At 37.0% G+C, this 11,261-nt stretch overlaps 1 protein-coding gene and 1 non-coding gene across 2 annotated transcripts in view; one reads left to right on the top strand and one right to left on the bottom strand.

The window, feature by feature from the left end:
- The window catches only part of SMC6 (Structural maintenance of chromosomes 6), a 14,758-nt gene extending 3,497 nt beyond the window's left edge, over positions 1–11,261 (bottom strand). Inside the window, exons 1-14 of the mRNA XM_089695989.1 lie at positions 10,961–11,261; positions 10,719–10,877; positions 10,232–10,473; positions 9,719–9,969; positions 6,068–6,265; positions 5,568–5,761; positions 4,606–4,743; positions 3,876–4,003; positions 3,510–3,705; positions 2,723–2,888; positions 1,860–2,079; positions 1,309–1,479; positions 484–671; positions 126–294 (exon numbers count right to left, since the gene is read on the bottom strand). Coding sequence (XP_089552115.1) covers positions 126–294; positions 484–671; positions 1,309–1,479; positions 1,860–2,079; positions 2,723–2,888; positions 3,510–3,705; positions 3,876–4,003; positions 4,606–4,743; positions 5,568–5,761; positions 6,068–6,265; positions 9,719–9,969; positions 10,232–10,473; positions 10,719–10,877; positions 10,961–11,177 — 2,637 coding nt within the window. The 5' untranslated portion in view covers positions 11,178–11,261. The remainder of the gene's footprint in view (positions 1–125; positions 295–483; positions 672–1,308; positions 1,480–1,859; positions 2,080–2,722; positions 2,889–3,509; positions 3,706–3,875; positions 4,004–4,605; positions 4,744–5,567; positions 5,762–6,067; positions 6,266–9,718; positions 9,970–10,231; positions 10,474–10,718; positions 10,878–10,960) is intronic.
- Positions 958–1,030, top strand: TRNAF-GAA (transfer RNA phenylalanine (anticodon GAA)). The gene has a single exon. It is a non-coding gene; the product is annotated as a tRNA-Phe (tRNA).

Genomic DNA, 11,261 nt, shown 5'->3' with positions numbered 1-11,261 from the left:
CACACACACACACACACACACACACCGCTCCGCCACCTGCGCGCGGCTCAGCCCCACACACACACACACACACACACCGCTCCGCCACCTGCGCGCGGCTCAGCCCCACACACACACACACTCACGTCCTCAATGAGCGCGCTGAGGCGCTGCAGCGCGAGGCGCGCGCGCCGGTAGCCGCGCTCCACGTGCAGCAGCCGCTCCGCCACCTGCGCGCGGCTCAGCCCCACGCTCGACATCGAGCTCAGCTTCAGCTGCGTCTTCTTCAGCTCGCTCGTCACCGTCGCCTTGTCCCTGCGTACGATAAAACTTATTCAGACAAACGATACAAAAAATCATATTGACACGTAAGAACCTTACAAATACACGCACGCACACACATATACCCTCACACACCGGCCACACGCAAACACGCGCATACACATATGCACACGTAACGCGCCCGCGCTCGCTCCACTCACACCCACACACACGCCCACCCACCTCGGGCTGTCCACCCTGGCGCAGAGCATGAGCGCCTCCTGCACTTTCTGCTGCACGAGCGCCTGCTTCTCGGCGAGGATCTGCTCCACGCTCCGCAGCTTGCCCTCGCCCTCGCGCAGCCGCTGCTCGAGGTTCACACGCTCGGTAGCACCTTGCTCCACTTTCAGTTGCTCTTGCTCTATCTCCTCCTGTCGGCGTGTTTAGTGGTACTTGTTTTTTATTTAACGCGAATATCATTTTTTTTGTTTTTTATTATAATTTAAAAAATATTATACATAATGCGGATTTTATTCGTGTCACCCGTTATAAATTATCAAATTTGCAATTTCTTTTTTGCAAAATAAAAATCAAGAAATCGGGGAACATTAGTACATAAAAAAAGATTCCAACGAATAGATAACCTCCTTTTTTTATCAATTAAATATTCTGAATTCAACATTGAACGCGACTTGTTATTTTGATACAAACTTTATCGCCGAAATAGCTCAGTTGGGAGAGCGTTAGACTGAAGATCTAAAGGTCCCTGGTTCGATCCCGGGTTTCGGCAATAACTTTTTCTTTTTTTTTATTGCAGAACATTTTTGAACAACTTTTATCATAATTGGAAATTCTTGCATTCCAATTAAGTAGTAAAACAAAACTGAGGATACATAAATTTATTATATTTTTTCGTTAAATTTCGCCTCCCTATGTTTCTTACAAGTTTTATAACCAAATTCTAAAGTTTATAGTACTTAGTTTTTTTTACATTTAAATATTAAAACAAAACAAAAAAATGCAGTACGAACTATTTCAGCTGCTTACAGTTAAAAAAAATATACTCACACTAAGCCCTCTGCAATTAACAGCGAGTTTCGCAATCTTTGCCTTAATATTTCGAATATTTTCTTCAATTTCGTCCACTTTCTCTTTACATTTGTTCTCTTCCGCTGTCTGACTCTCCACTTGCTGAGCTAGCGATTGTACTTTTTCTTTGGTAATATTTAATTCGTCCACCTAAATAAATAAATATTTTTTTAATCTATACTAATATTATAAAGCTGAAGAGTTTGTTTGTTTGAACGCGCTAATCTCAGGAACTATTGGTCCGATTTGAAAAATTATTTCGGTGTTAGATAGCCCATTTATTGAGGAAGGCTATAGGCTATATATCATCACGCTAAGACCAACAGGAGTGGAGCAATGTGGGTGAAACCGCGGAACACAGCTAGTAAAACATAAGTTTTATCTTTATGAGCACTTACAAAGGAATTCAGCAATTAAAATGATAAAATTTTAACTGAATTTCATTAATGAGCTATGGGAATTTTATGTGAAACATTAATTGTAAAAAATATCCAACTTTACCGAAAAAAAAAACATTTTGAATAACTAACCAGCACAGCATAATGCGGCGCTTGCTGCTGATCCAGCGCTGAAGCCGCTTCCCTCGCCTCCTCCTCCTTCCTGTGCAAGTTGACGAGCAGCGCTTGAAGCGCTTTAGCCGCGCTGCGTTCCGCGTCACGAGCTTGTGCCGCCTCAGAGTTGAGCCTTTCTGCTTCTGCTTCAAGTGAACGGAGTGTAGCTTCCGCTTCTGCTATTTCTGCTTCCACTTGCCTGTATTGTAGTAAATGTATTATGTTTATTAAATAAATGTCAAATCTCTACTAATATTATAAAGCTGAAGAGTTTGTTTGTTTGAATGCGCTAATCTCAGCAACTACTGGTCCGATTTGAAAAATTATTTCGGTGTTAGATAGCCCATTTATCGAGGAAGGTTATAGGTTATTTGTCATCACGCTAACACCAACAAGAGCGGAGCAATGCGGGTGAAACCGCGGAGCACAGCTAGTGTTGATATGTACAGGTGTTTCAAATAACTAAAATATTTTTTTCCTGGTAGAGTCGAACGTTACTCGCATGTGAAAAAGTATGTAAAAATAGTGGGTAAGACACGAGCAGCAATCGGTATATAAACATTAGCTAGATTTTGATCTCGCGAGTCAGAAGTAGACGTTTGCAAAGCCCGTCATCTTAACAAAAAACCCGGCTGTTGGGCCTCCCCTTAATATTTTACTTTTTTAAATTTTTAGTATATGTTGTTATCGGTCACGGAAATACATCATTTGTGCATCAGCTTTCTAGCTATCACGGTATATGAGTTCACGGTTTACAGACAACGAAGTCTCAGTATTTTATAGGGTCCCGTTATACCCTTTGGGTACGGAACTCTAATAAATGAAATGATTATATATTTTACTTCTTGCGCTGCGCAGTGCTAAGGTGCAGGTATCTGGGGCTCCTTGCGGCCCCCCCGTAGCAGCGGTAGCCGGGCGCCGGGTGGTACTCCGTGCCGTCCACTGTCACTATCTTAGCGCAGTGCTCCGGCACGTTCTCCACCGTGTCCGACAGACGGATCGCGTCCTCTGAAAAAGCATTCAATTCATTTATTTGCAAGAATGTAGTTACAAAGGTGTTATTACAATATTAAAGCGCTAATATCTGGGTGTGCAAATATTTAAATGGAAATAAGTTACACTAAACTAATTCTTCGTGTCACAATTGTTAAACGTCACTAATTCTTCCTTGTCGCAGATTCCGCATTACATGAAGTTACCGCAAAATTTTCCAACCTAACACAGAAAGGATGGTTTTAGTTTCACGCGTGTTCACGATTTGATGACGGTCATCCGTGCGGACGGTCGTCCGTCCGCATTACTCTTAAATGCTCCCTAAGCTAAATACCGACCTATCTGTGCGGAGCGTATTTCTATCATTTATTTGTACGTATTTCTATTGTTTGTGTTTTTATTATTATTTTGTTACTGGTGCAAATAAAGTGTTCATTCTTTCATTCATTCCGTACTCACGGTCCGAGTGACACTAAAACCAGCTGAAAACAATTTCTAAAACTCTCAATTTTAAAAAATCTTCATGAAATTGTATCCGATCATAAAAAAGCTTCAATGATAATCCCAATCCCAGCATACTTCAACACATTTTACCTATTTTTTTTTTCCAATTTTAATTCCAACCAATTTACTCACCATGGTCCGGCACAAGCAGGATCTTCTCCAATCCAATATTATCTATGAGATAATTGGCCACAACAGTGTCGGATATATCGAGCGCTTCCAACGCGGAACAATAGCCAGCCGCGCGAACTGTGTTGCGGCGCACATCGTGCACTTTTAGTAGGAACTTGCTGCATGTTACTGCTGGCTTTGGATTCTTGCCGTATACCTAAAAAAATAATGGTAAACTTGACAGAACAATAAATAATAATAGATGAAAACTGGTTTTTCTAATGTATTATATTTATTTTCGAAACTGTCAACATTTTTTAAACTAGACATATACGTACATAGCATGCAATAATTTTCAAAAAAAAACAACATATTTTAAATATGTACCTTGCCCATTATGGTGAATAGTTTTCTCGAATCTTCAGGCGAATTAACGCAAAAAGTTTGAAGTGATCCGCCAATTATGTGCTCCAGAGCACCACCCCATTTTTTATCCTTGACTTTTAAGTAGTGTCCTAAAACAGAAATAATTTATTGAGTGTTCAATGTAATTTATGATTTCTAAATTTCATTTTCTTTTCATATAATGTGTGTTTTTTACACCTATTGAACAACTGGACTTAATTAAAATAAAGAATTTCTAGTGTGAGTTTAGTATCAACAAGAATTTTTTTTTTACAAAAAATAAAAAAAAAAATTAGACTATTTTTCTACTCATAGTACACACTTATAAAACTAAAGCACTAGCTAAAGTACAACTTTGAAATAGGTAAACATAAACTTTGTAAACGTTACGTTTGCAAAGTGTTTTAATAGTATGCAGTACGTAATCTAACTCAGATCTATATAGTATATAGTAAACTCAAACTCAAACATTTATTTATTCAATTAGACTTCTTCTAGAAGCACTTTTGAAACGTCATTAGGTACATATTTTTAACATTTACCACCGATTCGGAAAGCAGTATCTACGGAGAAGAATCGGCAAGAAACTCCATAGTTGCTCTTTTTAATCATGTCAGTTTTACAATTTTACAAATTACATATGTAACATCAAATATTATAGTAATATGCCAAAGACTAGCTCAAGTAGTATCTATATCCAACATGTACCCACCTACAGGCCCTCGTGGTGGTGCACTAAAGTCCCCACAGGCCTTCAACTTGTGGCAAAGCTCCACCATGTTACTCCCGTACACGGCTAACGAGTCCCCACCACGCGACTGCAGCTCGCGGAGTTGTTGCTTCAGTTGTTCTATCGCAATATTGTGGGTTAGCCTCGATGGACCAATTTGTGTGACTTAAATATATAAAATACGCATAGCGTTTGTTGTATTGGTTTCATACACATAATTGCAACGCTGAATTATTAGGAATACATATATGCATACTAGCAAACTGGGCGATCTCCGTTTCGCCACCAAATAGACACCTTTTCTTTGCTATAAACCTCACGGAGCCCGAGACCTTTCCGACGAATGCAAAACCGTGGAAATCGGTTCGTGCGTTCTGGAGTTATATCGTCAGGAAGGAAATCCCCAACTTATTTTTATATAGTACATTATACAACGCTATCGTTGTGCGTACTTCGTGCACGTAAACGTGTACGAATTACGTGTAGTAAATAAAAAACAAATTGCAGGGAAGAATTTCTGCATTGCAGATAAAACACATATATACACAGTACAATATTGTGGAATACTTTATAAATTTTATATACTTTTCTATATAAATCACGATATTTGTATAAAATTAAGAAGAATATTGATCGCAGGAACATTTTTTATGAATCATGTAGTGTATGCATGAAAATATGTATTTTAACAATTTAGAAAGATGGAAATTAAATTAAAAAAATGAGCTTTTTACTAAAATCTATTTTTGAAGTGAAAACTTCTTTAGCGGTGTTGGGTATAAAATCTTAAACTCGCGTCAGGACACGTGACCTGATCGAAAAAGCGTAAAACAGATGGATATCTTGCTCAACGTTAATAATCAAGTTTTCACTTCTGCCGGCACTCCCAGAGTGCAACCCGTCTTTTTTTTTTAAAGATCAGATCCCAATTCATCCCCACTCACTAAGTTTATCCCTCTGTTGCTGCGCCCTGCCCACAGCGCGGTCAGCCAATGGCTGCGCGTGCGCCGCATTAGCTCGTGCCTGTGACGTATCATTTTGTTGCGTCTCGTATCTCGCACGTGCTGTTTTGGCCGCTTCTTCTGCGGCTTGCGCGTGCGCTTCTAACTCCGCGCGTTGGGACGCCGCGCTGCCTGATCTTGTAGGGAAGTAAATGGTAGAATAATAAAAAGGAATGAACTTTTATTTAAAAAAAATAATTAATTTATAGTTATACAACAAATAGCTGCTTGCACCGGATTGAAAAAAAATTAAACTTGGAATTATAAAACCTCTCTGGTTCATAAATGGAAAAAAAAGCTTTTTTCTTTATAATATTATGAGGAAATACAATAAAGATAAATAATTTAATATACTTGTAGAATTTTGGATACAGCGAAAATTAACTTTCATCGTAAATGTAGTACAAAACATGTTTAAATAAATCATCACAACACAAACTCACTGTATATTCTGTATCTCTCGCTCCAAATCGGTGACCTTCCTGTTCTCTCTAGCTAGCAACTCGTTCAGCTTGTGACTCGCCCGCTGTGCGTTACGATGTGCGCCCTGCGCCTCACGCAACGCGTCCTCGAGTTCCCGTAGCTCTGTTTCTAGTGCACATTTCTCTTTGTTCTTTTCCTTGAGACTTTTCTTTAATGAACTGAAAGATTTTAAGAATTGATTTTTTTATTCGCTTTTTTTTATAAAATGCATAAAAGCTTACTTTTGGTTTGCAGGAAAACTTATATGTACACTAGATTTCCGCCCGCGGCTTCGCCCGCGTTTGCAAAGGAAAACCCGCATAGTTCCCGTTCCCGTGGGATTTCCGGGATAAAAACTATCCTATGTGTTAATCCAAGTTACCCTCTATATGTGTGCTAAATTTCATTGTAATCGGTTCAGTAGTTTTTACGTGAAAGAGTAACAAACATCCATACATCCATACATCCATACAAACTTTCGCCTTTATAATATATATATATATATATATATAGATATCTCCATGGGCACTATGTTGATCAAACGTGCCATATAGTTAGTAATTATTTGATCCGTTTTCACTTGTTGATCCGGTTAGTATTTGTTGATCCATTGCCACACCACCGTCCGTATGTGGATCCGAACGGAGCCACAAGTGTCACCATCAGTAATAATAATAATTACGTGCTTTTTATACAAATCCACCTTTTTTGCGTTTTAGCTCTTGTTGATCCGATTCAAATGAGCCAATCAGAGCCCACCGAGCTCAGCCATTGGTCTAATTGTTTTTTGAATACAATGAATGAGTTTACAATTTTCAATTTGCTTGGCAATCCGTTAAAGAAACGTGCTCCCTCGTATGTTGCCGTTCGCCTTCCATAATTTGTTCGGATCTTCGGGAGGGCAAGATAGCTAGCTCGTCTATTAGGATAGTGGCGATTTGATGTTGAGAATATAATATTTGTATTTATGTTTTTATGTAGCGCTTTGCGGATACATAAAAACATAATATACAGAACATACACGTTTTATAAAAGTATAATTGTTTTAAATTCATTATTTTAGTGTCGTCGTAGATTTTATTTGTAGAAGTTAAAAAAGGATAGTTAAAGATAGTTTTAATGATTTTATTTTGTATAATTTGGAGTGGCGCTAATTTATTTTTGTAAGCACTCCCCCATACTTCTATTAAATACATTAGGTGCGGCTTTACTAACGTGTTGTAGATGGTGTGTCGTAATTTATGAGGAATGCAAAAGTGATATTACGCAGATATCTAAGAAGTGCTGATAATTTATTTTTTAGGTGGTCGATGTGATAATTCCATTTTAGAGAGCTGTCGATTCGCAAACCTAGGTATTTCTCGTGGGTTTTATGTTCTAATATAACACTGTAAATTTTAAGTGGAGCGTGTGGTGGAATAATTTTGTTATGAGCTTTGAATTTTTTGAGTTTGAGTTGTATTTAGATATCCTCTCCTCTGAGTTATAAGATGTCGATTCTGGGAAACCAGCAAAAATTACATTTTTTTCGCGGCTCTTTCTGTCCCGTAGTTCCTTGATTAAGTGTTCATTTATATGAAGTTGATTTTTAGACGTAAAACCCGATGGATTGGCTGACTGATTTATTGATTGAAGATTTAATTCCAGTGATTTTATTTTACTCTCACCCTGGTTGATCTGGGATTCTAATTGAGAAATAGTACTCTTCAATATGTTTTGTTCAGTAATTATCATACATGCTGATGACTTAATTTCATTGATTTGATTCGTATTTTGGCGAATTAAATTCAAGGATTGTTCGTTGGACGATTTAATTTCGGTAATTTGTGTTTTTACCTCAGAAATGTTTTCATGAATTTTGTTTACTATATTTTGTTCATTTGAGCATACATATTTTTCAAGTAACGGCTCAACTCTGACCGAATATCCTTCATATTATCACTACATCTGCAATCTTGTTCTAGCGGTATATTGAACGTTTTTCCGTAGGACTAGTAGTTTTGTTGGAAATCGAGAGAAACCATTTTTTTCTCTTAAAAGCTCCCCCCTCCCACTTCCCGAACTCGGATTGACCGTAATTTATTTTTCCTTTTATTTTCATCATATTGCCCTCCTTTTCTAATGGGTTTCATCCGACTGCGATTTTTTTATCTTTTTATTATTTTTAAAGGCTTCTACCCCAGTCTATATAGGATGCATACTTGAGAATTATCACCGTCACTGTATGACGAAAGGTTCGTCCAAATATCTATCTTTTTAGGGTTCCGTATTTTTAGTTTCACAACGTTTTCTATAAGTTTCAATTGAATTACGGTCGACTTCTTCAACTTCCATAAAACTCAGGAGATTTTTTGCTAGCCCTAATTTCATATCCCCATGTCAATGTCATGCAAGTGCATATAAATGGAACAGATCAACATACGACTTATGATTTGGTATATAAAACGGAGTCAAGAAGTGTTTGAGCATTTCAAAATTTGAACCGTTACGGAGTCGAGTTCGTCTAGTCTAGGCGGATTTAGCAATGTATGGAACATTACCTAACTATAATATGTTTGTGTACGGAGCCAACAAATACTGTAGTGTTTACGAAAAATTAATCTACGTTACTTAATATACAGTTTCGTTTTCTCGGATCAAATAAAGCTGTAATTTTGATAATATAAATGGATCTGATCAACATACGTCTTTGGATTTGGTATATAAAACGGAGCCAACAAGTGTTTATGGGTTTCTGAATTTCGGCCGTTACGGAGTCGATTAAGTTCGAGATCTTAGCAATAAAAATGTTGAGTACATCAATTTCTCCATGAATACGTTTGGCAACATCGCTCAAATATTTGCGCCGTTGCCACTCCGGGCAAGATCTATGCAACCGGAGTCGAGTAATATGGGGGAAAAGGTGGAGTCAGGAATGCACGGCAGTCGGGCTGGATCAACTTAGTGCCCAGGTTGGTATTTATATATATATATATATATATATATATATATGTACATAAAATGCAATACAACATAAAATATATAATAAAAAATATAAAATGACACCAATAAGATGTAAAATCATTATTATTTACATGACTGACTGTCAATGGGTCAACTGATAACATTTACAGCGGAAGTTGTATTAAAAATTCACAAATTATTGGATTGTAGATAATATCTAAATATAATGTAATTATTTTGTCTTTTGCAGGCAAAATAGATACAACTAGCTGTGCCCTGTGGTTTTACCCACAGTGCTCCACTCCTGTTGGTCTTAGAGCGTATACGCACTATGCGGGTAACCGCATTGCGGGTAGCCGTCCGGCTGACCGCAAGCACAATTATGTACGTAATATTCATTTCTATGCGCACTGCGATGCGGCTACCGCAGACCGCACAGTGCGCATAGAAATGAATATTACGTACATAATTGTGCTTGCGGTCAGCCGGACGGCTACCCGCAATGCGGTTACCCGCATAATGCGTATACGCTCTTAGAGTGATGATATAGCCTATAGCCTTCCTCAATAAATGGGCTATCTAACACTGAAAGAATTTTTCAAATCGGATCAGTAGTTCCTGAGATTAGCACGTTCAAACAAACAAACAAACTCTTCAACTTTATAATATTACTATAGATTTAAACTTACTCAATAGCAGATGTATTACTTCCATAATTCTCTTCCATATTCTTCAACTTTTCCACAAGTTTCTCACATTTAATTCTTTGTTTTTCACATTCTTTTTGTATGGTTGCAGTTTCGTGCTCATACTCGGCTATTTCACTCCAGTAGTATTCATTTTGTAGAGCTTGTTTCTGTACTTCAATTTCATCTCTCGACTGCATTTGGTCATGTATATTCTTCCATTTTTTGTATTCTTTTTCCAGTTCTTGACAAGCCTTAAAACATAAATGGGTTATTTAATTTAGACGGTATTTCCTTGATGGGGGAAAAAATGTTTTGGACATATTTGGAATTGTTTTAATAGTGTTTTGTAGTTACAAGCGTATTTTCCTTTGCTTTTCCTGTTTGCAATTACTTTGCTATGGATAAAAGTACAGTAAATGTATGTGTTGTAGGTTTTAGTCCAACTATTTAAGTTTCATATGAAGGAATAAATACTTGTGTAAAGTGTAATTTAATTAATTTGATATCTCTTACCTCGTTTTTTCTCTTCCAAATAGCCACAGCCTTTTTACAGTTTTCCAATGCCTTGACGTAATTAGTTTCTGTCTGATCGAAATTAGTTGCTTTCCTAAACAGCATGTATTTTTTCTTTGCATCAGACGCGTGGAAACTTCTTGCGTCATCTTGGTTCAAGACCGAGATTGGATTATTCACTTGGATATCATGCGTTAAAATAATTGCATTCACTTCTTCAAATTTTGTTGAAATAATGTCACCTAAAATATTTTGATAATATAATTAGGAATAAGGTTTTATTATTTAATCTCATAAAATTATATGTAACTAAAATGTAGTTGTGCTTACTACATCTCAAATAAGAAAAGAAATTGTAAATTCTATCAAGGTATGATATTCAAAACTATGTATTAACATATAATTGTACGATGGGCTGAAAACTTCAAAATATTTATAGTATGCAAAATAAATGTTTACATTACAATACTAGGAAAAAGCGTCATACCTGTTGCTGATTTAACCTTATAACTGGATCCACCAGAAGCGTTGATATTTCTTACTATTGTAATATAATCACCATAAACATCATGCTTATAAGCTCTCGGACTGCTATTTTTGATTTTAATCTCAATTGTTGCTGAATTAGCACCTTTTTTAATAAATGCTGCAAAACATATTAGAACACAAATAAACAAAAGTCTTATGAATATTCATGAAAATTCTGAAAAAACAATGAATGCCTCTTACAATGAAGATTGCTTCCCCTATTCGTAGCAGCAGCTCTGCCTCCTAAACCAACTATGAGAGCTGTTAAAATAGCACTTTTCCCACTACCGTTCCTTCCAACAATAAAGTTAACATTTCTATTAAAACTTATCTCCAAATTATCATGACAAAAAAAGTTTCGCACATGTACACTATGGATTGAACCATCAATCTCTTCATAAGCATCGTCTACTTCCATGATTAATAAATAAAACTGATATGCATATTAAATACGACACATTTTCCGCGTATTCGTAAAACGCCGAAAAAATTGTTGTTTAAA

The sequence above is a fragment of the Colias philodice genome, chromosome 6 (genome assembly GCF_061535455.1).
Source record: "Colias philodice isolate Cphi_HAF_F1 chromosome 6, ilColPhil1 Martin Lab GWU primary, whole genome shotgun sequence".
NCBI lineage: Eukaryota > Metazoa > Arthropoda > Insecta > Lepidoptera > Pieridae > Colias > Colias philodice.
The sequence above is the reverse complement of the archived record's forward strand: the minus strand, read 5'-3'. Positions and strand labels throughout refer to the sequence as shown.